General features: G+C 39.2%; 2 protein-coding genes across 5 annotated transcripts in view; one reads left to right on the top strand and one right to left on the bottom strand.

Annotated features, from left to right (window-relative positions):
- Positions 1 to 1011: 1011 nt before the first annotated feature.
- DBR1 (debranching RNA lariats 1) lies at positions 1012 to 14628 on the bottom strand. Of its 2 annotated transcripts, XM_024566096.4 has the most exons (8): positions 14181 to 14625; positions 13321 to 13445; positions 11094 to 11174; positions 8687 to 8772; positions 6978 to 7202; positions 4467 to 4547; positions 4079 to 4224; positions 1017 to 3638 (listed from the first exon to the last, which is right to left on the bottom strand). In XM_024566096.4, the coding sequence occupies exons 1-8, from the start codon at positions 14375 to 14377 to the stop codon at positions 2945 to 2947; spliced, it is 1635 nt and encodes a 544-aa protein (XP_024421864.2). In that variant the 5' UTR covers positions 14378 to 14625; the 3' UTR covers positions 1017 to 2944. The 2 variants fall into 2 exon arrangements, with proteins under 2 accessions (XP_045056006.2, XP_024421864.2); XM_045200071.3 differs by lacking the exon at positions 4467 to 4547 and having other exon boundaries at positions 1012 to 3638; positions 14181 to 14628.
- Positions 14629 to 23574: 8946 nt separating this feature from the next.
- Positions 23575 to 27573, top strand: part of ARMC8 (armadillo repeat containing 8) — a 100038-nt gene continuing 96039 nt past the window's right edge. For all 3 annotated transcript variants that reach the window (XM_045199670.3, XM_045199669.3, XM_024566146.4), the window contains exon 1: positions 23575 to 23859. Coding sequence is in view for 2 of the 3 variants with exons in the window: in XM_045199669.3 (XP_045055604.1) it covers positions 23815 to 23859 (45 nt within the window). In the remaining variant the exon portion in view is untranslated. The remainder of the gene's footprint in view (positions 23860 to 27573) is intronic.

Raw genomic sequence — 27573 nt, 5'->3', positions numbered from 1 at the left:
GAGTGACGCCAAAGGGCCATAAAACTTTGGGAAACAAACTCATTTTATGCTTGGACCCTTGTCATTTAAATTGAGGGTATTCTTAGCAAAGCAGGTTTCACAGGATTTTATGCATTCTTTCTTAGGCCTGATTGCCCCTGAAACCCCAGTTCCAGCACAGGGCCGCACCTGCCTCCGGCACAGTTTCAGGCTTGAGTCAGGTGGGGGATGAGGGCAGCCAAGAGATTAGGAGATTTTTTACAGATAGAATAAGGACTCAGGCTATGACAAAGGGGTGAAGGTCCATCACCCCTTTTCTGTAGTCCCCTAAGTCCTTCCCTGATGGTCCCTTCATGACTGTACCTATTTTAGGTTGTTCCTTCCTTGAGGAATCTTACCCATCATTGACTATCCAGCCATCCTCCAGGGACCAAGCAGGGTGAAGTAAAGGGGGCACAGGCTGCACCCCTGCTGGGAGGATAAGTTTTGTCTCCTTAGTGGCTTATGGTCCCAAGGTCTTTTTATTCGGCCTTAGCCATGGGGGGTTACAGCTTCTGAAACCAGGCAGGGTGGTTCCCAACACTTAGAAAGTGAGAGGAAAAGTATTATTTTTGTTACTCCTCACAACTCCATTCCCCAAGATTGGTCTCTTTGGCTAGCAATTGCTTCATAAACCCTTTCTTTTAAAAGACTTTCAGCCATGGAAGTTAAAATATTTTAATACATGAATGTGCCTCCTTTGTAATTCTGATTCCCCTCCTTGTTTTGTCTGATGGCGCTTTCCATCAATACAATGTTAAAATGTCATGGAAGTAGCAGGGGTCCTCATCTTGCTCCTTGACTTTGACAGTGTTTCCCTGTTAAACAGAATACTAGATTTTACTATTCGAAAAAAAAATCAGAATTGGCCCTTGAATTCTGTCAAAATATCAGTCATGCTATATGATCTGGAAATATAGTATAGATTGTTTGCTAATATTTTATTTTTATTTTTATTTATATTTTATTTAGGACTTTTGCATTAATATTGTTTGTGAAATTGGCTTGTTTTGTGTGTCATTTTTATCTAATTTAGGTCTCAATATTATACAGTACTTGTTTCATATAAAACAAAACTTTCCTTCATTTTCTGTATTTTGGAAAAGTTTACATAATATTAGGGATTATCTGGACTTTAAAAGATTTGGTGGTTTCTTCCTGAAACCATTTGGGCTAAGTACTTTTATAACAGTAATCTTTCTTTTATTTAATGTTTTATTTATTTACTTTTTTAGACAGAGGGGAAAGGGAAAAAGAAAGGGAGAGAAACATCAGTGAGTGAGAGATATATTGCTGAATCTTGCACATGCCCTACTGGGGACCTGGCCTGCAACCCAGGCATGTGCCCTGACTGGGAATAGAACTGGCAACCTTTTGGTCTGCAGGCCACTGCTCAATCCACTGAGCCACACCAGCCAGGGCTGTAGGGGTAATCTTTAGATAACTTTCTCTATTCCTTCTATGGAAATGTTTTTACCTTCTATTGCTAATAGGGTAAATTTCAGAAAATTTGATTTTCATAGGAAATTAATCATTCATCAAATTTATATATACTGTATCAAGTTACACAGAGTAATCTTATGTTTATGTAAATATCCTGCTTCAGTGGCTATTTCTCTCATTTATTTTTTAGTATTTGTGCTTTCATTTTAATGCATAAGCTACAGAAATTGTCCATTTCTTTTGAGAATCACTATCTATTAGCTATTACTTGTTTTATATCTAATTATGTACTTTCTTCTTGTATCTAAATTAAGAGTTTCTGAGGAAAAATACTAAATGTCAGGCATGATGGGATTCAATTAAATCAGTGATGGTGAAATCCGTAGCTTTTAAATACTTTATATAAATAAAGAGAATTAAAGTAGGTGAATTAAGTACTTAACTCAAATAAGAAAGTTAACAAAATGGAAGGCAATATAGATAAAAATCCCGAAGTCCTGGACCATTTTCAAGTCAAGAGCTGACAAGAGGACAGCCATCTGTCCCATCGCTCTAGACTGTCCCCTGGACTTGCACTACTGTGGGATCGTGAGAGCCTGGAACAGTCTTGGATTCCTTGACTCCCCACCCAAAAAGTGCAGGGCCACAGCCTCCTCAGGCAGTTTACCCAGAGACAGGTCAGAGGTGGACTTTTTCCACGTGGCTCTTTAAAAATACGTTAACACTAGCAGCCATTGTGCAGCATGAAGGGCAGCATTTGTGCACCTCCATCCCTGCTCATAATTAACAGAAAGCTGAACTGTGCCAAAAACAACCTACGCATCGTGACGTACGCACGGTTACTACAGTCACATTAAAATGAAGGCTAAGGCTGAAACGTAATGTGCAAAAGTCAAGAGGGTTATATTAATTGCAGTACTTCGGCATAAAATTTTACGTTTACAAATGTTTAGTATTTAAAGTAATTAATTTCCTGAAATCTTATTTCCCATCTTCAATTTCAATTATATTTGACAGACATTAAGAGCCAACCAAGGAAAATATTTACAATAAATAAAAAGAAACCATACATAATTATATATACAATAATGACTTAACTTTGTAAAACAGAATAGAAATATGCCATATTTTATTAACCAAAATATTCACAGTAGTAGGAATTTCTGGAAGCAAAAAAAAGCCGTGTTAGCCATCTTTATAGTGCCGTCTTATAGGAGAGTGCCTGGCACAAAGTAGGTATTCAATAAGTTTTGCTGAAAAAAAGAAACTGAGTAATATCTGTCTTCCAAAAAAGGGCACTCAATCAGTAAATAGATGAAATTTTAATATGTTTGTATCTGAAATATATAAAGGCCTAAAGGCAAAGTCAATTCTCTGTATAACTTCATTATTACAAAGTTAAGTCCTGAGTCAAAAACCCAACTCTAAAAATATAGTCTTAAAAATCACGTATCTGCATAGACACTGAGACCTATGAACTGCCTTATGCGGCATCATCATCCTCTGCTGCAGCATAGATGGCCTGATTCCTCCTCTTAATTTTCTTTCTCTGTTCAGGTTCATGCTCGTCACTCAGCCGCTTCAATGGCACTTTGGTTAAGTCCTTCCCATCTCCAGACTCCTCAGCCTCACCAGGTTTCTCCTCTCTGCCCATTGGGGAGCCCAGTGTATCATCAGAAGAAACAAACATGGAACCTGGCAAGATCCTGACATCAGAGAAGCTTGCAGAAAAGTCAGAAGCTTGATCAGAAGAAGGTTCTAGGGATGTTGTATTCATGTCACTATGTACACTCACAAAACTATCTTCATCTTCCTCTTCTTCATCTAACATTATTTCATCGGGATTAACAGAGGACAGGGCAGATGTGTCTGTGTTATATTCACTAGGATCTTCTCCGGAGTCATTACTCCCCGCTTCATCCTGTTCTTCATATTCACCACCCAAGTGGTGTTCTTCCTTGGCCTTCTGAAGACTGACATTGATGTCTGTGATGCCAAGTTTGGCACAAAACTCAGTAGTCTGCGGACTGATCCTATGAACCAGCTGCATCTGTGTCTGTGGCTTGCTTGGGTCATAGCAAGCAACTGTCACACTAAAGTTAAGTGGAACTTGGAGGTCACAATTCAATTTTTCCAATACTTCATTCATAGCTTCTTCTGTTGCACTATAATCCCACCTATAAAAGAATAAAACAATGGTATTTTATGTTTTATTGGCCTCAGATAATAAATGATGAACTCTAACTATGAACTTCAGGCGCAAGGATAAAAAATAAACCATATATCTAAATTCTATTTAGTAAAATTATAATTCATTTAGTAAAGAACCATTTTGAAATAAAAAGTTAGTAGAAAAAGCTGTCCTTACACCCTAAAGCAAGTATAAATTATTTTAATATGTGAACCAAATCTCCACCATATTATAGTTTTATGCACACTTAATCACTTACACACTTAATTGGGTTAGTGTTCAACGATCCATTTTCTTATAAAACTTGAATTATTCTTATACTTATTTAATAGTTTTCCCCTTAATCAAAAAAAAAAAGGGGGTGGGGACACAAAAACCTTACATGCATGGGGAGAGCAAGTCCTAAACAAGGTCACACTTACTTACCTTGAATGCAGACCATTATTTTCAGGCATATTCCATAGGCGCCCAGTCACATTAATAAGACTGTTTGTAGCCCTGAGAATAGTGAGCCATTCAGTATCATACTCCAAGTGAGTAGGAGCACTGGGGTCATGATCTATTTCTATTACCTACAGGAAGAAATTGGTAATTTTAAGAAATAATGTTCTATGGATTTCAATATAACAATAAAAGTTCAAAGGAATTTAATTCAGTAGCCTAAAAATATTAATGTAATATAAATATCCCAAAGAATTCTTGGACAATATAAATTACAAAAAGCACTAATTAATAATTCAGAAAACAAAAATTATTTTTTTTAATTATTGGAAGAGTAAAACTATATTTCAAAGTTATTTCGTTTTCTTTTTACCTGAAGAAAGTCTCTATGTGGTAAGCATTTGTCCAAGGCTAAAAATTTGGTTGCTTTGGCAGTCTGTCCTTTATCCTGGGCCTAAACAATATGAACCATGATTTAGGTAAGAATGTTAAAACATCACAGATAATTCATACGTTGAATAGGATGGAAATAATCCCTGTTACACAAAGTTGTGTGTCACTGGAACAACTGTTACTTTTCCAAAGCAAGTTAGTTCTATACTCACTTGTGCGGCAATGGCACTTAAACTCTCTGGGCTTCAATTTCCTTACAAAAGTCAAAGCAGAAAACGATGATAATAATGTTAAATCAAAGCATTTAACACATAAATTGAAGCATATAACAAAAGGATTAAAGATAACAGAGCAGCTTAAAAGTAAATTGGCAGAGCTTAAAGCACACAACTTTGAAGAAATCATAGAAGAAACTGGCATTACCTGGAGTTAGGCAAAGATTTTTTTAAACACAACATCAAAGGCAGATCTAAAATATCCATAGAATGAAATACTATTCAATAGTAAAAATGAATGAAATGCTGATATGGGCTACAACATAAATGAACCTCAAAAACAAGCAAATACAGGGAACCAGGGGCAAAAGACGATATATTTTATGATTATATTTATATGAAAGGTTCAGAAAGGGCAAACCCACAGAGACATAAGGCAGATTAGCGGTTGTCTGGGCTGAGGGTGAGAACAAGAACTTGACAGCAAACAGAACTGACAGCAAAAAGGATCTTTTGGGGTAAGGGAAAGATTCTAAACATTATGCCATGTTTGTACAAAAAAATACTGAGAGATCCACTTAAACTAATAAATTTTATGTAAATAGTACACCAATAAAGCTATTTTTTTGAAAAGTCAATTGTCAGAAAGAAATACGTAAGCGGTCACAAACACAAAGGTCATATTGGAAGCAGTAAAAAAAGGACTCACTGAAAATAGTAAGACACAGGGAGGAAACACTACAAGGAAACAAGCTGTGGGACGACTTGCTGAGGACCAGATATCAAAATTCAGTTGTGAAGAGAGACTGAGAGAGGTGGAAGGCACAGGGATTACGGCAGATCTTGGCTGCAGGGCAGTTCTAAAGAAAGGTCATCTTTGTGTTGGTGGCAGAGCTAAAAGAGGACATGGCAAAGTCAGAGGAGGTTGCAAAGCCAAGGAAAATGGATCAAATATGTTGTTAATACAGAAAGCCAAGTCTCTGGATGATGACAGGAGATGGAGTGGGGGGAAACAGCAAATCAGACATTTCAATAAAAATCCAAGCATGTCTGGAGCCTAAGAGAGAAGAATAACACAGATGTGGAAAAGGTGACTGATACAAAGAGATAACTTGGACTTTGGAAAATGAAAGCAGTAACCTCGCCTCCTTTTCCCAGTGAAACTGGGGAGACTAAGTCCACAACAGAAAGCGCCTACGGGAGTGTTTCCAGACAGAACCTTCCAAACTGTGTTTGGGGAACATAAAGTGTGCCTCTACCACTGAAAAGTGTTTGGTTAAGTAAGTTTGGGAAGCACTGGAAATCCCAACCCACTCTTGGAGTAAGGCAATGCCCATTAGTAAACTCAGAAATTCTAGAGAGCCTCTGAGAAGAAATCTCTAACTTTGTTAACCCATTTTTCTGAATGTTTTCCCTTTGAAATACTTTATGGGAATGTCAGAGTTCAGTGGGAATCAGAGATGAGAGAAAGAACAACATATTTCCATAAAAGCCTCATTATAGGCATGCATTTATTCTCTATCTTCCATCAAACACTACCATCCATGCAGTTACCCAAGGAAAACTTGAGAGTCATCCTAGATTCTCTCCTCCCTCCATGACCAAATCCTGATGATTTTACTTCCAAAATCTCTCTAGATCCTGCTTCACTCCCAATGTTCCCTTTGCCTTAGATTAGAATCTCATCTTTTGCTTAGTCTCCTCTACCTCCTATTTTATATTCCTCCAATCCATCTGCAAAACTGCTGCCAAACTAATTTTTCAAAAAAGAAAATCTGATTTCATCCCTCTCCAACTTTCCCTATTCCTTCCAGTGAAAACCCACACTCCAGAGCGTGGCCCAGAAGGTACCTGGGATCTTGTTCCAGCGTCTGTGCCCCAGGCACGGGACCCAGCTGCAGTTCCCAAAGCACCGTGCGCTCAGACTTCTGCCTTCGCACACATTGGTCCCTCTTCCTAGATTGCCCTCAGCGTCTACTTCTTCCTGGCACCACCAATTCCTTCGGACAAGCTTCTCTCACTTCAGCTCTCTGTCCACATTCCCATGTCACCATTTCCCAGCTCAGGTGCTCCCGCCGCACCCTAGGATTTTTGTCACAGATTTATTACACTAATTATCATTGCTTGCTTGTCTCTTCCCACCACCGGAGACTGAGTTACTCACAAAAGGAAAGTTATCTTGCATTTCCTTCTGTAAATTTACAACTGTGTCGACAGTGCGTAGCCCGTGGATGTTCAGTAAGGGTTAAACGAAAGAATAAATAGTGTGTTTTCACCTGATGCTGCATCAAGGCTGCAAACTTCACGTGAAGGTGGGCGGAAAACCAGTAAGTAGGTTTTAAGTGCTCTAAAAGCTCCGAGGCGGCAGGACTTCCTAAGGTGTTATTTTCCACTTCTTGTCGGAAAAAAGATTTAGTCTTAAGAAGTTGCTTCTTATTTCCATAATGGTATATACTTCTTGGCCAATCATGAGATAAGAATATGTCCATAGGCTGCTTCAGCTTTAACAGAAGAAAGAAAAAACAAAAACCCACACACAACTCTTAAAAACAGATGAACTACAAGCAATCCCACTTCCTTCTCTCCACCACCACACAACCATTTACCCACTTAGATCTCTGGATTTTTGTGTGATTCATTCTAAGGATCTTTATGTAAGGAAGTCACAGAAATACTAACCTACTCATTCATGGAGGCAAAAAGAAACAGCTTTCTCTCTGCCTTACAAATCATCCTTATTTTCCAGGAAGGCAGGTCAACAAAGGCACACTTCAGTTAAACTGCCAATCAGCTATGGTCTTTAGCATTGGGATTCTAAAATATGTAATAACCCTTTTTGTTAAAGAACCTACTGTTTTAAGATCCAGAGCCACTAGATTTCACAAGACATCTAACATAAATGATACGGTAAACCTAAAGATAGAGTCTACTTTTTTTTCTAATGGACTCACATAGTATACACCCAAAAGACCTCTCTTTACTACATAAATCATATCAGACGTATTTAAGGTAGGTGGTGTCTTCGCGGTGGACACAAAGTATACTCCATATTTGACTCATCCCAGCACCACCAAGTAATCTGAAACAAATTCTTGGAAAACTAAATTTAAATAAGTAATTGTTCAATACAAAATATAAAAAAAGATATGACTAACCACTGAATAACTAATATGGACAATAAGTGCAATGAAAATTCAGTGAAGCGTGATGACTTTAAACTAGAACACCCGTTGGAAAGTGGTATCTAAGCTGGGTCTTCAAGGACTGAGGGTTTTGGACTGGTGAAAGGGAAAAAGCATTCAAAGTAAGGAAGTGTTATGAGTCGGGCATTAAAGAAATGCCTGTGAGCGTCGTTAAGCTCCCACAGAGGCTGTGTGGTACGGGGGCAAGTGCCCAAGTTCACTCAGACTCGCTCTACCACTTAACTACTTGGGGAAATCTTGTGCAGGTTGCTTATCTATCTGAGCCTTGGCCTCTCACCCTTAATGTGACAGAATTTGAGCGGCAATGATATGAAACATCATGTGTGCGAACTGCTTAGCCCAGTGTCAGGTGCCGAAAGGGTTCTCAGCCAAAAACCTAGCTTCGCCAACTCTCCAGTTAAGCCAGTGTTTCGACACCATCTTCACAATTTTCCCATATTTCTGCCACCTTTACTATTACTTTCTACTTAATACCATTATTAAAAATAAAATGGTTTAATATTTTCTTTAAAGTGTCACTTTATGTCAATATATATTCTTTACTGTTACCCTAAGTAATAATATCTGGAATCATGGATTAAGTGCTTTATTTACTCACTAAAATAAATTTATGACCGTAAAAAAATTTTAATGTTCATATGTGAACTTCCTAAAAACAACTCAAAATCCAAATTTCAGAAGTACTGAATTAAGCTCTTCATGAAAGTAATAAACCAAACTGATCAAAATACCCTTTGACTTTAACTTTTTTTCAATTCTGCCAAAATGTACTTTTTACATACCTGTTTTAATTTATAGACTTCAATATTTCTCACATGATATATACTCCTTATGGTAGCTGAATTATAAGGAGGGCACTCAAAATGACCTTAAATTGAAGAAGAGAAATAAGCAGATTCAACACCTTCAAATACTGCAAGTATAAACAGGTACATACACTTCCCTAAAACTAATGTCTGTTACCAATGCTTTTGGTTCTTAAAAATTTGTAAAAAACAGTGCTCTTAATAACGCTGATATTTTTGACTAGTAAGTCATCACAAACTATAATTCTAGATAATTGGGGGCTTGTAATTTTTAAAATTAAATTATATTTCATTTTGGAGTACACTGTTCATTTACAACCTTTAAAAAATACCTTCAGAAAGGTATAGAGTAAAAATTGTTCTTCCTGGAGAGCGACAAGTGGTTGCCTAGGGCGGGGCGGGAGTGGGGATTAACTGCAAATAGCCACAAAACTTTTAGGAATCAAAGAAATGGTCTAAATCTAGATGGTGGTAAAATCTAGATGCATAACTCAATAAATTTACTAAAACCACTGAATTTTACACTTACAATGATATACAAATTTTACCAAAATAAAACTGCCAGAACAATGCGAGGGGCCCTTCAATCCCTATCCACCAAGCCATCAGCGGCACCACCCGGAGGCAGCTAGTGTGAACCAGGCTTCAGTGTTTCACTCCAGGAATACCATCCATGCGCATAATTTACCTGTGTCTTCGTCCTCCCCTTTCTCATACAAATGGCAGTAGACTTCATACATGTTCTGTGCCTTGTTTTTTCACTTATTTTGGAGTTCTTTTCCTATCAGTTACACATAGATCTGCTTTTTTTCCCTTTATATTTTTAATGGTTTTATAGCATGATACTGTATAGTTATATCAAGATGTATTTAACTGGTTCCTACCTCTTGCTACTATACACAAAACTGAAATAAATAAATTTACATACATCATTTTGCACATGTGTAATCTACCTATAGATACATCCCTGGAAGTAGAACTCCTAGGTTGGAGGACTTTTATAATTTCCAGAGATTACCAATTGTCCCTCCAAAGATTGTTTCCAATTTGCACGCTCACCAGCCATGTAGGAGACAGCTTAGAATCATGGGGAGCAGGGCACTGGGAACAGACTTGTGATTTAACAGTTACATTGAGGATATAAGTTTTAAGTGACCAACTTAATTCAAGACATTTTTAAATCAAATGTGAATCCAAGCTATTCCGTTGGTTTTAAAGTCAAGGTATAATTCATTCAGATATTGTAGGATGAGTAAGTACAGTTGGTGTTCAGAAGACCCTTAAACAACATGGGTTTGAACTGTACAGGCCCATAGGTCCACCTACAGATGATTTTTTTTTTTCCAATAATACCTGTACTGTTTTTTGGTCTGCAGTTGGGAGTCTGCAGATGTGGAGGGCCAAATGTATATATTGATCTACACCATTTTACATAGGGGACTTGAGCATCCATGGATTTCAGTATCCACATTGGTGGTTGTGATGGGGTGTCCTGGAAATAATCCCTCACAAATACCAAGGGACAAGTTAAGTTTTGGGGGAGTCAAATTTATACATGGATTTTTGACCATGCATTATTAAAGGATCAACTATACTTACACAACAGAATACTATTCACAAATTAAAATGAATATATTAGAATTACATGTATCAACATAGATTTCAAGGATATATTAAAGAAGTTGCAGAAAGATACATTTAAAATGATACATTTATATGAAGTTGAAAACATGCTATATAATATACTGTTTAAAGCTGTTACATATATGGTAATGATATAAAATGATCAAGTGATTGATAAACACCAAATTCAGAATAGTGACTGTCTCATGAAGAAAGGGAGGGGTGAAAGGAGATGAATGGGATTGAGCACTGATAATAATGTTTCGATTTTATCTATACTGTTTTATTTATTTATTTATTTACTAATTTTTAGAGAGAGGAGAAGGGAGGGAGAGAGAGGGAGAGAAACATCAATGTACGAGAGAAACATCAATTGGTTGCCTCTCGCACATGCCCCAGCTGGGGACGTGACCAGCAACCCAGGCATGTGCCCTGACCAGAGATCGAACCGGCAACCCTTTGCTTTGCAGGACAACGCTCAGCCAACTGAGCCACACCAGTCAGGGATATTTCTAAAAAATCAAAACTAAAAATGGCAAGAATACTAAGACTTGATAAAAGCTTGATGGTGGATACACAGATAATACATTCTAGTGTCCTCTATATTTCCATATGCAAAAAATATTTTATAATATAAATTTAAGAATAAATCAGTCAGTGCATAGAAAAATTTGAATGTAAAAGTCAAACTATATATTATGCTTAAATACCCTGGGGCATGCAAGTTTTAAAGTTTAAAAACAATTAAGAACAACAATACCTTTTCGATAGTCATGAGATTTGAAGATACCAGAGATTCCACCAATCCTTACACCTCGGTATTTTACAACACCTGCCAAACCTGAGAAATTGCACAGTTAAATAAGATTACTATAGGCAAAGGCAATCTCTTTACTAACTGAATGAACCGTTTAGAGGCCTAGAATTCCATGCAGTCCTAAAATTATTTGAAAATAAAGTATCATGTGAGGTTACTCTTTTACATAGTAACATGCCAACAATATGTAAGGTAGACTAGGGAGAAGAGGCCTAGAAGCAGATCAGTCAAGAGACTAAGCAGAAAGAATAAACAAATAAGATAGAATGCATTGTAATTTGTTACCTAATGGAATATGAGGGTGAGGTGTGGGAATAGACAAAAAGTGTCCTACGATGGATTTATATGTTATATATCTCAAAGTCAACAAGTGTAAGGTATAAAGAACCTGCAGTTTCTGTATTTCATTTCTAAATAATCATCTCCAGACAATTTCACTTTTTCATAATGTTACAGTTGTTAAAAAGTTCATCAATCAGTAGTGAAGTACAGAAATTAAATTTCTGTAGTTTTCAAAAACACCTATAAACATTTCAGTAAAGAGATAAAAGGACTGTCGCAGGGGTTTCCAACGTTTTGGCATCTCTGGGCCACATTGGAAGAAGAGTTGTCTTGGGCTGCACATTAAATACATTGTAACACATAACCACAAAAAAATCACATAATGTTTTAAGTACATATACAACTTTGTGTGGGGCCCCATTCTCAGCCATCCTGGGCTGCATGTGGCCCATGGGCCGCAGGTTGGATACTCCTGGTCCTAAAGGGACTAAAATTGAACCCGTATCTATTCAGGTCTGTAAATCGAAATGCAGATTATAAGCAATACAGAGGATAAAAGGAACATGTTAAACAATTCGGTGAATTCCAGTAGCTACAACCAGAATGGAGGAAATTCTGCAAGAAAATTTCCATTTTTCTTCACCAAATAAATGGCATGGGGGTGGGAAGGACAGACAGAAAGGGACAGGTATAGCCTAAGAGACTTCAGAATCATGACAACACAATGAAATGTGTGGAATTCGTTTGGATCCTATTTGAACAAGTAAGCTGTAAAACAGACATCTCTGTGATAACTAAGGAAATTCAAACATGAACAAGGCAACAGATAATAAGGAATTACTCTCTTTAGTTAGGTATAATAATGGTACCACAGTAATGGTATTTTTAAACATCCTTACCACTTAAAAAATATGTACTCAGTATTTACATGTGAAATAACCTCTTGGCTGGGATTTGCTTTAAAATACCCCAGTTACCTTCTCCCACAAAATAGTTTAGGGGAAAATAGGTTGAAATAAGGACGCCGAATGATAATAGTGGCTGAAGCTAGTTAATAGGTATAAAGATGCATTATACAGGTATCCCCAGCTTTTCAAAAATTTGCATTACACCACTTCACATTTATGAAAGACCTACATTAGTACCTGTTTTCACTAACTGAAACAAATGTGAAGAGGATTTTTGCTTGCACAAAAAAAAAAGGTGAAAAGCCAAAAGAGCATTCAGGATTTGTTTTGCAGCATGCATCCAGAGCAGGGAGAGTGGCCCCACCAAGCTCCTTCCCCGGTAACTACAGTCAGCATCAAGCCACCATAGCTTTGAACTGGGTCTAAGCATCTGTGCTTTATCTGGACTTATTTTGTGCATCCATCAGTGAGATGTGTTCTACGGTAGCACAAAAGTCTAAGAACTTGTAAGAAAGTTACACTCAGCATAAAACTGGATGTGATTAAGCATATTGGTAGGATTTGGTAGGTTATCTTCTGGGTCTGGGAACACTAAAAAATTCTGCATGTAAATTAACGAAAGTTTCATAGCAACACCCTACTTTCAGATAGTGGGGGAAGCCTCTACTATTATCTATTTTTGTGTATGTTTAACAATTTCCATTATAAAAACTTCAAGTTTTTTAATTTAATAAAAAGTGGGGGGGGGGAATAAAGGAAGTGAAAACAGTGTGGAAGGACTTTGCAGTTATATTAACTATTGCTTAAAACACCAGATGAAGCATGGATGTATTTTCTTGATTACCTACTTAACCATTTTAATTTCCATATTAAGTGAATCCCCAATACACCATACATCTCAAGACGCTTCCCAACTGGTATACAAATATTAACAGGCCCTTCCATCCTATCAAACCAAGGACTTACCCACAAACACATACCTAAGTAATAAATGTTTGGTGCCACCCAGCCACCATAGGGTAACTCTTGCAAATGATTCGAAGCTTCATGGTTTCCCCCAATGAAGATTGTGAGAACTGGGGCCTTTTTCTCTCCAGAGTAATACCTAGAACATAACAGTAAAGTTGCCTGTTGGCATAGCAGAAATGAAGCACAGAGAAAAGCAATTAGGTGTGCCTATACAATTAGACATAAGAGAAAAGCAAAATAAGGTCTTAAGGAAAAATCCGAGCTCGTCATGAAAAGTTAAAAAGCTCTTTTTAAATGAATTTCCCATATGGGAGGATGACTTTGTAAAGTATATAATTGTCTAATCACTATGCTGCACACCTGAAACTAATAAAAAAATATTTACTGTAAACTGTGATTGAAAAATAAAATAAACATTTTAAAAATTGCCTACCTTTGTCCTTAAGAATGAAGGGCTGTCACTTTGGGTTTCAAGACAATGAGGTCAAGAACTTAGTTAGTTCACTGCTATAAACCTTAGCTTCTAGGACCGGTTCTAGCACATAGCAGGGGTCCAATTAAAACTCCAGGATCATGAAATGAACTAGTCCCAGAGACCTATCAAGTAGTTGATTAACCTGTCAGCTACTTCCTTCGCGTTTTGCCCTCAGTTTGCGACCCCTTCCGAAAGATAAGACAGGTGAATGGAGAGAAGAAAAGTGACATTTACGAAACGCGGGTTCCGAGAGACGCACAGCTGGAACAAAGACGGGAACCAAGGGAGACAGCTAGTCGGTGGCAGCGGGGAGTCGAGGACAGTCCGGGTTCTTCCCCACGGCCGGCCAGTCGCACCTCGCGGCGCGGGGCCCGAGGGCCGTGCCGCGCACCTCACCTGTAGAAGGTCTGCATGTGGCGGTACTTGGGGGGCACAGCCATGCAGCGCAGGTCTGCCTCGTTGCGCACCGCCTGGAAGTCGCCGCAGCACAGCAGAAGGTCTATCGGCCCGGGGCCGCGCTTCTCCGCCAGCGCCAGAGTCTCGTAGATCTTGTCCAGCTCGCCGTGGCAGCAGCCGGCCACAGCCACCCGCATCCCGCCGGCCGGAGACGGGGAGGGCGGCCCGCAACGCGCTGGAGCACCGCAAGCCCAGTTCGGAGAGCACAGACCAGACTGCTCGTTCGGCTCCCGCCAACGTCGGCGGAGCCACCACCTTGTAGAGACGCCTGCACTGGAATTGACTTCCGGCTTCAAATCTCGCGAGAGAGCGACGGGCAGGCACGCTAAACCCCGCGGTTCCGAGGAGCTTTCCACGGGATTCGGCCGTGCGCGTCTTCGCGGGTCCTTCAGTTTCAATCTGACAGATAACAAAAATTACGTCAAGAGTCAAAATAAAAATAGAAGTCCCCAGAAGTAAGAGTTCAGTTTGATAAAATTAAACCAAGCTAAATAAGTGAGCAGGTGCGATTGGCTAATTCCCTAGGATGAAGCGCTCAGGGCAAAGATAAATGCCTGAAAATAAATTAGAAATTAAACAAACAAACAAAAAATTAAAGTAATTTTAAAATAAAACGTAAAAACTCACTGAGGATTTTTAAATTATCCCCCCAAAGATTTTCCAAATTTATCAGGGTTTATTGTTTGTCCTATTTTGTTCAGCTACCAGGGACTCTACATTTTCCTAGCAAATACTTGTTTGCTTAAGGAGATGAGAGTCTCGCAAACCTCTCGGAGGAAAAAGGACCAAACTGTCAATTGTCGAATGAGTGGCCCAGACAGAACAAACAAAACACCTCTGACAAATCTAATCAATAAAAGTAATCTCGTCGAGATAGTGCAGAGGGTAGTTAATCAATCTCTGCACAACTTTCTTCCCCGCGCGGACGTCGCACTTCACGGACAGGCCTGTGACCGGGAGGCGCCGGGGCGCCCGCGTCTCCGGGGGGCAGTTTCCGCCGCGCGCTCGCTGGGTCGCGGGGAGCTGGCGGCGGGCGGCGCGGAGCCCGCGGCGGCTCCCGACCGCCTCCCTCGGCGCCGAGCGCCGGCCTCTGCGGCCAACGCCACTGGCGGTCGCAGTTCCCTCCAGAGGCTGGGCCGCTGGCGGGACACGGAGCAGACGGCACGGGAGCGAAAACGCGGCGCTCAGTGAGCGGCCACCAACGACGATCAGAATCTCAATGTCCACCTTCTCAGTCATGGTCCCAAAGTCAAGCATCTTTAAAAGCCAAATAAAAAAATAAACAGTATTCTAGAAACAAAGACACCAAAATGAATTCAGAATGAGGTAGATACATGCAGAACAATGGCAATAAGAAAACACTGGAAAAGTTGTCAAGACATAAATCCATTAAAAGATGCTGTACCTAGGCTGATTTGTAAGCAATTTCTTTCAAATTTATAAAGAGGATATAACTTTCATGATATTTAAATGGATCAAAAGGGTAAAAAAAGAGATGGTAATCTAATGTTTTCAATTATTTTTTACATCTCATTTTCATTTTGTATATTTTTAAAATATATAAGAATCTATGCTTTTTATGATATTGCTAAATTTAACTTTTTCCACTTAATTTTTAATCTACAAGAATTGTCCTTTTCGGGATCATTATTTTCTCCATGTAAAAAATTTTAATTGGGGGCTGACTTAAAGAAACACGAACAAATCCAATCTTAAGCACACATTTTGATGTATTTCTGCATATATAATCGCACATAACCACCACCCATCTCAAAATATAAAATATTGCCATCATTCCGACAGATTCCCTGTGCTTCCTCCGAAGCCCCTTTCCCCCAAAGGAAAGCACTAGTCTACCCTCTATCTCCACAGATCAGTTTTGCTTGTTTCTAAACTTCATATAAATGTCAATACAATCACGCACTTCTTAACAGGGATACATTCGGAGAAATGTGTTGTTAAATTATTTCCTCTGCGTGAACTTCACGGATGTTTCACAAACCTACATGGCATAGCCCAGTGATTTGCAACGTTTTTCATCTCCTGCCACACAAAAACTAACTACTAAAAATCTGTGGCACACCAAAAAAAAATTTTTTTTGCCAATCTGACAAAAAAATAGGTATAATTTTGATTCATTCACACAGGACAGCTCTTGTTGTGTTGGCTGTTGTCATTTTTTTTATTTGACAATCTAAGGGAAAAGAGGTCAGTGCCCCTGACACAATAGTCAGGTGTTGCATGTTTTAAAATTCTTGCAGCGCGCTAGTGTGCCATAGCTCACCAGTTGAATATCACTGGTATAGCCTACTATGCGCACACTGGGCTATATGATATAGGCTGTTGCTCATAGGCGACAAGCCTGTACAGCCTGTTACTATACAAAACACCATGATATTAAATCAAACACAAGATAAAGTGACGGCCATCAAGAGATACAGTAAAAACGTATGAGGCTTCTCCCAGTGTAACACTGCATATCGTTTGTTTGTTTTTTTAAACATAAGCCATGCATATGATTTTAGAGCAAACTTTTTTTTATAAGTAGAAGGAATACACTCTAAAACAATGGGAAAAACACAGTTTGGTAAATATACAAACCAGTAATGTAGTCACTTATTGTCATTATCAAGTACTATGCACTGTGCATGATTGTATGTGCTATACTTTTATAGCACATATACTGTTATATATGGCAGTGCAGCGGATTTGTTTATAAAACCAGCATCACCACGACACATGAGTAATGTGTTTTGCGATGAAATTATAACAGCAATGGTGTCACTAGGTGATAGGAATTTTTCAGCTCCATTATAATCTTATGGGACCACTGTCATATATGTGGTTCCTCACTGACCAAAATATCATTATGTGGCCATGACTGTGTACAGTATGGATTCTGTAGTGTCTGCCTTTTTTCACTTAACGTAATGCCTGTGACATTCAAACAGGAATCTGTACTGTAGATAGATACAGGCATAGTATGCTGTTTCTGATTGCTGTGTAGTATTCCATTGTGTGAAAATACCGCAATTTATTTACATATTTTCCTGTTTAAGGACATTTGAATTATTTCTAACTTGGGACTATTATGAATAAAGACACCATGCACACTTCTATAAAATTTTTTTGGTGGATATGGCACTTACTTCCCTTGGGTTACGCCCAGGAAGGGAATCTGGGTAATAGAGTAGGCATATGGTTAGCTTGAATAGGCAGGGTCAGTTTCCAAAGTGGCTGTACTTGTTTACACTTTCCTATCTAATATAAGGGCATTGCAATTATTTTACATGCTCAACAGCACTTGCTATTATCTGTTCCATTTTACCCATTTTGTTAGGTGTGCAATGGTATCTCCTGGTAGTTTCCATGTGTATTTTACAGCAAAATTGTAATATACAAGTTAATTTGAATTATTATTTTGTGATGGATAAAAGCCAATAACAATGCCATAACATTCAAAATTTTGTAATCAAAGAAGGAAATAGAAGGCTATAAATAGAAACGAAGAAGTGCATCATGGCTCAGCCCCTACTCTTCCTGACCTACACCCTATGAGGGAATCAACAAACTTGAAAATTCTCACTGACTTTCTCAAATCCAGAGAGAATCAAACTAAATAGAAAGCCTCACCCCCTTCCTATTCTCAATGAGAAGAAGTGGGTTGGTCGTTGGAGAAAAATGGAGAGAACAAACAGTGAAGATAGTTCTTTTTGATGGATGTGAAGGGCTATTCACAGAACAGGAAGGTGCTCTCAAACTGTGTGTATGGTTCCATGGTGAAAACAAACAGATCTTAGATCTGATGGGAAAGAAATTCCTCGAGTCTATCAGAGCAAACACAATATGTAAATACAGGCACCCAATAATAAGCAAGATGAAAAAGGGATCACGTGTCAACTATGGAAACATGTTGAGAAAAGCATAAACTGAGGTGAGGCTGAGCAGAACTGTTATTTAAAACTTCTTAGGCACAACCAGACGTTCGTTTGTAAATACTATTCCCCTCTAAAAGAAATCAAGTGTGATTATTGAAGTGGTTGACTCCAGGGCAGGGAAAGTACAAAATGAACCTGCAGCATCTTGTGCCAGAAAGCAAGGACGTGTTCAAAGAATCTGGGATGTCAAAGCATAATGATGGAAGGTTTTCTACTCACCGAACCTGAAACAATTTCAACATCAAAATGCATATTCATAGTAACAGACTGTAGCCTATTGAATAGAGTAGGAATCTATTATCCCATAATGATGTAAAAAAATAAATAATGGGGAAAAGAGAGAGCTCTTATTATATAAGAATGCTGTGTATGGGATAAAAAAAAGAATACTGTTGTTCCCACATTGTAAGTTCTACTAGCTGGGCTAATAATCAAATTAATAGATACAGATCAACAAAAGAAAATAAGATCTGAATAGGTGCACATATGGAAAATCCACATAAGAATGAAAATTTCAAAGACAGTGAGGTAGAATTCGGTATATGTGTCATTTTGGTCAAAGGAGAAAAGGAGAGCGGGGGCCTGGTATTTTAAAGGAAATGAGCAGTCTCTGCAGACACATACATGGCAGGTAAGTTCTTGTTCCGATGGAACAAAGGGTGATCTAGCTACAGGCTCCTGCCTGGATCCTTCCCATCTATCATACTCAAATTAGGCTGAGGGGAACACCCTAAAATTTCCTTTCTGAAGCAGGCTTTTCCACCTGAATCTCAGGCAAGTAAGAGATGGGGCCAAAATTTCTTCCCAAGTTTTTGTTCCTTAATAACCAGATAAAACCAATATCCCAAAAGGCTGCTTGGGATGGCAAAACTTTGGGCCCCTTCAGCTGATTGATAAATATAGAAAGAAAGTCAGAGTTAGAAATCATTGTTTGAACATCACAATAATCATTATCTTCATCATAATTGTTTCAAGCATGAATCTTTAATGAATGCTAGCACTACCGGGTAAAACTTTGAAGAGTAGTAGGATACTAACACAGTCTCAATGTATCTATTATTTGAAACTACTTACATGGTCACAAAATATCTTTCCAAAAGATACTTATTGTAACAAAGACAAAGAGGGATTTTACACTAGAGATATCAGGCCACACCACTTTAACAGTGTTCAAAGGTAATCTCACTAGGAATGGACAAACCACATCATATACATTCTGATATGACATATATTACATCTATTGTATTTCTAGCAGAAATATATAACCTGAACCTAATCTTGAAAAGCAGCAAGCAAATTAAAATTGAGAAAGGTCTTTAAAAAATAACTTGCTTCTTTTTTTACCAAAAAAATCATGAAAGGAGAGATTGAGAAATACTAAAAATTAAAGGAGACTGAAGATTTATGATAAGTGAATGCAATGTGGTGCTATAAAAGACATTATTAGGTCCACTGGCAAAATCTGAATAAGCTCTATAAATTAGTATTGTTTCAGTATTAATTTTCCGATTTTGATAATTTTAGTCAGTTATATAAGGGAATTCCTTTTTAAGGAAAACATACTGAAATTATACCTATATATCATATGCTTATGATACATATTTATATATCAAGAACTACGAGATAGCTCTTGGCCCACCTATGTATTTCCAGGTCTAGAAATTAAAAGGAACTACATTTCATTTCCTAGACACCTTTTGCTAGCTGAGGTCTGAATTAGGTTTTGCAAATGAGAAACACATTTGTGAACCATTGAACAAACAAAAATTAACTTCCAAGGCTAAAAGTTTTTCTAAACGAAATGTTTTACTAGGCCATTGCTAGCAAAGACAAAAAGACTGGGCTTGGTGTATAAGGCCTAAACTACCCACCGCATGGCTAGGCAGGAAAGATACGTCCTTCGTCCCAGTATTTTCTAGTGTTTTTAATACATCAAGTAAGGGGCAGAAAGATGTTAGCCTTTCTGAAAGGATTTAGATTAGCTATGAATCTTTAGACAAAGGGGATGGGAAAAGGTGAAGTGGGACTAGTTCTGGAATAGGTGCATCAGTGTCCTCAAAAAAATGTCCACTCCTGTGGAGTAGTTTTGAGCAATAGATCAAAAAGTTCATATGTAAATAAGAAGGGGAGACTCCTGGGATTACAGGAATTGTCAGAGCTTGTCCATAGCTATTAACAGCCTAATATTTCTGTCTTTCTCCCATTCTCCAGCAGCTTTTTTTTTTTTAAAGTTTAGAATATCTCAGTTTTTCCTTCTTGTCAGAGATTAGAAGGTAGAAGAAAGGTTTCTTTCTCTTCTGGTTTTGGCAATGATGGTGGCATCTTAGCATCCCAGGCTCCTTCAGTGGTGGTGAACTTCCTGCAGTTCCTGACCCCAAGTAAAATTCTCCCTCCCTGTTTGCATCTTTAGTCTTTCCAGCCATTTTCTAATCTTTTTGCTTAAAATACCTAGAATGTGTTTTGTTTTCTTGTACGTTGTATTAGGCAAGATGTTGTTCAAGGAAGAAGCAACAAGCTGGTGTTTCCAACCATTAAAAAAACAAAAAACCAAAAAAACAAAAAACTCCAGGAGGAAAATATCCACAGGTCTTTTTTGACAAAAAAAAAAAAAAAAAAAAAATTGACCTGACAGTAAAATCCAGCCAAACCAGAGCTGAAGAAAAATAAAGGACACAGAAAGGAAGAATTGTGTTTAAAAGATGGATGATTGAAAACAGAGCAGAGAAAGGACGTAGGAAATGCCGTGGTGAGGGTAATAGGATACTTAATGAATAAATATAGGATGGTTCTGGAAGACCATACTGGCATGGTGACATATTGAGAAGAAACCTTCATAAGTAAGTGAATGAGCCACGGGGATTTCTGAGCAATGAGGCTTCAATCAGTTTATAAAAGGTTACAAACATCGGGAAAAACATCTATTCTTGCTATCTGCGTCTTAAGATGGAACGAGGTGATTATGACACCTACCACCACCAGATGGCAGCACACTTAGAAAAACCAAGGAGAGCACGTCTCAAGTGATCAAACTAAATGTAAGCAAAACTCAGAAGGATAAAAGAGTTGTGTGGTGTCTCTAGCCTCTGAATCTTAAACTCATTAAACATTTCATTAGACTTTCTAATTTCATCAGAAAACAGACACACACACACACACACAGACAATCTCTCTCTTTACAGGTTATGTGACTTCCAGGTTCCATTCCTGAACTGAACATGGTGAAAAGATCAGATTTACACTGCTTAAGGTATCTTTGTTTCTCCATTATGAAACACGTCTGCCCACAGATCGTGCTTCTTCACATCAGGTAAGGACGTCCTCTCTATTCTATGCACAAGGACGATTCAGGAGGATGGAGAGTTAACAGCCCCAGAGAAAACGTCAACAAGGTTGTACAGGATGCAAGTGGTAAATAAATGTTCCAGCCTCAAGATGTGGATGGACATTCTGCATGTTTCTCAAAGGTCCTCAAGAAATAAGCAGTGCCTTCAATAATGGATGTTTACATTGTCTTTCTATCCTTTCTTTTCTCGCTCTCCGTGATCCATCAATTCTGTTCCCTGGAAACTCTTCTCAAATAAACTATCAGTACCCAACTCATTGTCCCAGGATCTGCCTTTTGGGGTGCCTAAATTAAGGCAAAAATTCTCTCAACAAACATTGAGTAAGTGACTATTCCATGATAGGCAGCGAGATAGAAGGCCTAGAAGATAAAATTCTTAGTCCCTGCCATGAAGTGTATAGCGGGGAAACAAACAAGTAAAAAATTATCAAAAAATACAATGTATTGTTAGAGACACTGTGTTATTGGCAAGAACAGAGTGAGGGAGGAAGACATGAGGGAGGAGTCACCTAACCTAAACTTGGGGGAGAGGCTTCCTGCAGGATGTATGGCTTGAAGTAATAGATGAAGTGTGGATCAAACACACCTATAACAATTTTATATCATGCAAGTATCAACCGAACATTGAATTGATACCTCTGTGTAATGGTTATGCTCTGCACTGTTGTGGTATGTAGTATGTGACATGATTTTAAGTGATGCATGGATGGACATTTAGACTTCTTTGTAGTTATTATGTTAATGTGTACCAGAATAAGAATAAAGAGCACAATAAACTTGATTTGACAGGGTATTATGGTTTAGGATGAAGCCAAAATTATTTCATGAATTGAAATTGGCTTTAGAAAAATATTGAGTGAATAATAATACCTGGGCACAGATTGACAAAGATTGTGGGGATGGTACGCAGATTACTAAAGTTTGGGGCATAGTGTTGTAGCAGAAGGCAAATCTAAAATGAAATTCCTGCATTCCAGAAACTCAATAGTTTGTTAGGGACACACAGACCCATAAGCAAGGCTTGAGTAACGCTACAATAAATTTAGAAACCAAGTACCTGAGAAGATAGGGAAGCAGTGAGGAGCAAAGCAAAGGAGAGGCTAGAGGCTACCGGATTGGTTGGAAAGCTATTGCTGTAGTCCAGGGGAGAAGACAGTCTGAGTTAGAGAGTGGCTATGGAAGTGGAAGAAGAAGTGACATAACAGGCTCATTACAACCATCCTGTAAAAACCTTACTGGTTGCGAGCATCACAAAGGTGAAACTGGTCGGGCCAAGTCCAGGGCAGTTTTGTAGGTACGTACACACAAGTACACATATAGTGGCAGCGTGGAGTTAATCAATCAGAAATACTGTAATTAGAAATATATATATATATATATATACATATATAGTTTTATTTGGCTTCAGTTATCAGCGTTTTAGCTGATATTCAGATATTTGCCGCCATTTTCCCCTACTTGACCCAGAGGCTGGAGAAATGCTAACACTTATATAACCCTTTCTACGTTCCAGGCACATTCTAAGACCTTTGTGTTCTTCATCCTCATAGCCCCTGTTTAACAGAAGAGAAAACTGACTTAAAGGACGTTACGTAGCTTGCCAGAGGTACTGCAGCTGAGACATGAAGTAGCAAAGATTAAACGCAAGTGTTCTGACTCTAGAGTATCTATTCTTAACAAAAGATCAGAATAAGTGGGTAGGGCAGACAATGCTAAAGCAGGTCACACTTCAGCGTTGGATTGTGAAATACTCAGAAGACTGTACTGAGATCGCGGTTTCTCCATAGGTAAAATGGAGATAATTACGCCACAAGTTTGGTGCAAAGAAGGAGTGAGAAAAATGTGCAAATGAACTTCAAATTATATATGTGGCTTCACATACCAGTTTTTCAGAATAGGAATACGCGAACTCAAAATTGCTACGATTCAGTCTTGAAGCTAGTAGAGACAGAGCGAGACTCCGCCCCCGAGGCTCCGCCCACAGTGAGCGGCAGGTGGGGCCGGCAGATATTCTTTGCGCATGCGGAAACTGCTGTCCGCTCCCCACCTCTAACCCAGGCTGAGAGTAGTTGCTGTTTATTAGCCGACGATTCGTAAGGAGGCCACAGGCGCGGTCTCCCTTTGTTCTCCCTTCTGCGGGCTCTGGCGGTACTTCGGCGGTGTCTAAAGCGTGATCTGTTCTCGTCTACCTGCCTGACTTTCTGTAGAGGTGCTGTCGTTGGCCGAATAGTTTGTTGTCGAAAGTGCCGGCCCCCGCGCCGGCGTCCGCTGCAGCCGGGTGGGAAGGCTCAAGATGGCGTGCCTGTTGGAGACCCCAATCCGCATGAGCGTCCTCTCGGTGAGTGACCTGCTGCAGCCGCCAGCCTGGGAGCTCGGGCCCAGCCTGCAGCATTTACCCCAAACGCGGTGTGCCTCTGGGGCATCACCCCCTAGGGTCACCTGCGGCTCAGCTTTGGGCTGGGGAATGAAAGAGGGTGGGCGAGTGTGATAGACGGAACGCGGGCCGAGCCAGAGACGTCTACTGTCGGAGCTCCCACCGGTGCCGGTTCTTAGTACCGCATCCAGGGTGGTTGGGCGAACGGGCAGCTGAGCTGGTTTGGCCGCGCGGTTTGGGATTTGCCAGGCGCTTCACTGAGCTTTCCTCTTAGCAATGTCAATTCTCCAGGGCCGAGGGCTCTGTCCTGTGAGGCGCGGGGCTTGCCGGTGGCCTGGGAAGAAGCGCCCACCCTGCCCCTTGCGGCTTTGGCAAGAAGGGATGCGGGCTTCTTGTTCTCCACAGCCTCAGAGCTGCCAGGCCAGGTCTGTGTGGCTTCTGTCGCGTCCCAGCACCCGGACACTGTTTGGAGCAGCCTTGCTTCTTGGCAATGGGGATTACATATCAGTTACAACATCTAGCGTGTGTAGTTATTAGTTAAGACCCTTTTCTCTGCTGGGGAGGTTGTAGCCCTGAATCTAAAGGAACTTGTGCTTGGCATTCCTTTTTCCTTTACGGGGAGACCTTGGGGGGAAAAATCCAATTTTCCTATTATTGAAAGAAGAGAACATATTGACATGCCAGGAAGTAATACCTAGTTGTTGTTAAGCTTAAACAAAAATAAAACAAAACACGACTTTCATTATGTTGCTCTTGAGAGATCCAGGACCAGAGGTGAAAGTTACTTTGCGATAACTTCGAAGGGTTTTGCCTCAAATTAGATGCGTCTAATTCTGAGTGGTCAGTTTATCCATAGTCTCTTTGCTATTGCTGGAAACAAGTAGGTGTACCCTGCTTGACCATCTTTTAGACTGGTTGTGGAAGGCACTCTGATATTGAGAGGGTAATTGGATTATAGATGACTTGTCAGGTTCCTAGAGTCTGCGACTCCCAACTGTTTTCTTTTCTCTTCCCTGGCTTCTCCCACAAATACACTCAGCTATCAGGAAGCACCTAGGACAGACATTTGCTTATGATTCGGGGTTAGAGCATTCTGGCATACTGCAGCCTTGATCATTTACTTTTGAGGGGGAGGCTGTTAACAAATTTCTCCCCTAATCCATTTTAGTGGTCCTTTGTCTTATTTTTAAATTGCAACTGGGAAATACTGTTCACCTAAACATTAAATGAGATTAACCCATTACTCCACCTTTGATTGCAATATCCAGGAATGTTTTGTGGGAGAGCAGGCCAATGACTTTTCTCTCATATGTTTTTAAGAAACTATGCATCTCCACTGTTCTCAATTCCCTTTTATTATCTTGTTTATCTTTCATTTCACCTGAAGCTTATTTACTTTTTATACATTATCAACTTGTACCTACAATTGAAAATTTTGATTTGTTTCACTTCCTCTGTAAATATTTCTTGATTACTTTTATTCAGAAACTTCTTGAAGAGTATTCCCTACTTTTAGTGGAGATTTGCTTTAGTCCTAGTCTCACTGGGGACTTTTTTTTTTTTTTTTAGATTTTCACAAGTCCCCAAGTCTAGTTTCTTTGTTCTTTAGTCCTACAGCTTTGGGAAGTCATACCTTTGGATAAATGACTTAAACGGTCTAAAGGCACTGATTATACTAATTTAAAGTGAAGCCCATTCCTTTCAAATTTTTGAAATACAAAGTAAGGTGGAACAGGAAATATTAATCAGCAAGTATCTTTGAAATAACTGATTCCGCTAATAGGTTACTTACTGTGCACCAGTTATGTACAACACCCTGTAATGTATACTTTAGAGAATGCAAGGGTATGGCCTCACGGGGCTCACAGTCCGAATGACTCTATAGCTTGATAAGTATAACTTAAGTAAGGGGCAAATCATATCATTTTAAAGGATTTTATTCAAGGCTCTTTTTACCTTCTCCTCTGAAAGATCTTACTCATTCTTGTAATCTTGGCTGTGATCAGCTAGCACATGTACATTACTAGCCTTGACTTTTCTCCATTTGGTCTCACATCTTCAATTGTGTGGATGCTATCCATGACTTCAACAAAGCACATTCCATCTCCTAAGAGGACGTGGTCATGACTTCCATTTTTATTAATGGTATTCTCTTTACCTGATTACTCACTGTAAGCCTCTTGACCTATCATAGACTCGAGTCCCTTATATGCCCCTATGTCTGATTAGTTCTTAAGTTCTGTTGGCTCTTTATTCTTAGTGTTTCTCACATCTCTCTGTTCCCACGGTCATCCTCTCATTCAAGGCCTCAGCATTTTGTGCCTGCATTTGTACAGTGTCCTCTCAAGTATTTTTACTGCCTGAAATGTCTTACCCTCTCAGTTCAAGTTCATTCTCCACATTAATTTTTCTGCAGAACACATTGGCATGCCACGTCCCTGCTTCAATTTTTAGTGGGTTTTTGTTGCAGAAGGGCTGACATTTCATTTTCAGCTTTGGATAGAAGATTGCTTATCCTTCTACAAAAACCTTCTATCCCATATAAACTGGCTTTCTCAAGATGAAGTGATCTAGGGTTCTTCTAAACCCCAGTAACTTATTGTCTGCTTGATCATTTGTACATACGAATTACAGCTTTGTATAGATTTATTCATGTGATATACTTTGAGCTTTTGTCATTTACCAGGCATTGTGTCGGTTTAGGATTACAATGGCAAACTACACAGGCCTGTCTCTGCCCTTTTGGAGATTTTAGCCTAATGGGGCGGGGTGGTGGGAGTAGACAACAAGTTGTCACACAGTTCTTTGTTTGTGAATGGAGGTCAGTGTATGAATGAAAGATACAGGATGCTGTTACAGCATGTGGTAGGGGACTCTGATCTAATGTGGAAGGCAGTGAGGAGAGTTAGGGAGATTTCCCAGAAGTAACAATGAGCTGAGAGTTCAAGGATGAGTAAGAACAAACTAGAAAAATGGAAGAGTATTCCAGGAAAATGGGAACTGCTTCTGCAGAAGACTTTATGCCTTTAATAGTTATTCTATCTTATCTTCTTAGTAGATTAATTTTTCTCTCTTAATCCCATGACTATTTATGGCACCAGGTTTTGTGTACTAGGTACTCAATAAATGTTTGAACTGTCTGTTTTGGGGAATTGAACAAACTCTCCAGCTCTTTCTAGGCTGCACCGTGGTCATCCATATTGCTCTTTGGGTTCACTTAGCCTTACGTCACCCTTTACAACAAATTTATAAGTTCTCTCATGTTTCCCAAACTTTTGGATGACTTAATATTAATTGCATAAAAGGTTTAAAAACCTTTTTATTTTGAAATAATTATAGATTTACAGGAAAGTGGCAAAGATGATAGAGAGATTCCTGTGTACACTTTGCTCAGTTTCCCCCATTGCTTACATTTTGTATAACTGTAGTATAAATTGAAGCCAGGAAATTCATATTGATATAAGTATGTGTATAGATCTGTATCATTTTATCACATGTGTATATTTGTGTAACCCCCACCACAATCAAGGTGCAGAACTAGTCCATCATCACAAAGATCACGCAACCTCTTTGTGGTTACACCTTCCTACTCCCTCTCCCCTACTGTCTAATCCCTGGCAACCACTAAGCTCTTCTTTATGTCTATCACTTTGTCACTTTTTATAATGTTACATAAAT

Source organism: Desmodus rotundus, chromosome 8, assembly GCF_022682495.2.
Source record: "Desmodus rotundus isolate HL8 chromosome 8, HLdesRot8A.1, whole genome shotgun sequence".
Lineage (NCBI taxonomy): Eukaryota > Metazoa > Chordata > Mammalia > Chiroptera > Phyllostomidae > Desmodus > Desmodus rotundus.
Note: the sequence above shows the minus strand (reverse complement) of the source record. Positions and strands in the feature narration are given on the sequence as shown.

What these genes read in the sequence shown, in the direction of transcription:
- DBR1 (XM_024566096.4), bottom strand. Translation starts at nt 14,377, where the DNA reads ATGCGGGTGGCTGTGGCCGGCTGCTGCCACGGCGAGCTGGACAAGATC. An exon ending in CACATAGAGACTTTCTTCAG is followed by an intron (nt 4,225 to 4,466) that starts GTAAAAAGAAAA and finishes TTCTTCCTGTAG; the next exon opens with GTAATAGAAATAGATCATGA. An exon ending in AATAATGGTCTGCATTCAAG is followed by an intron (nt 3,639 to 4,078) that starts GTAAGTAAGTGT and finishes ATTCTTTTATAG; the next exon opens with GTGGGATTATAGTGCAACAG.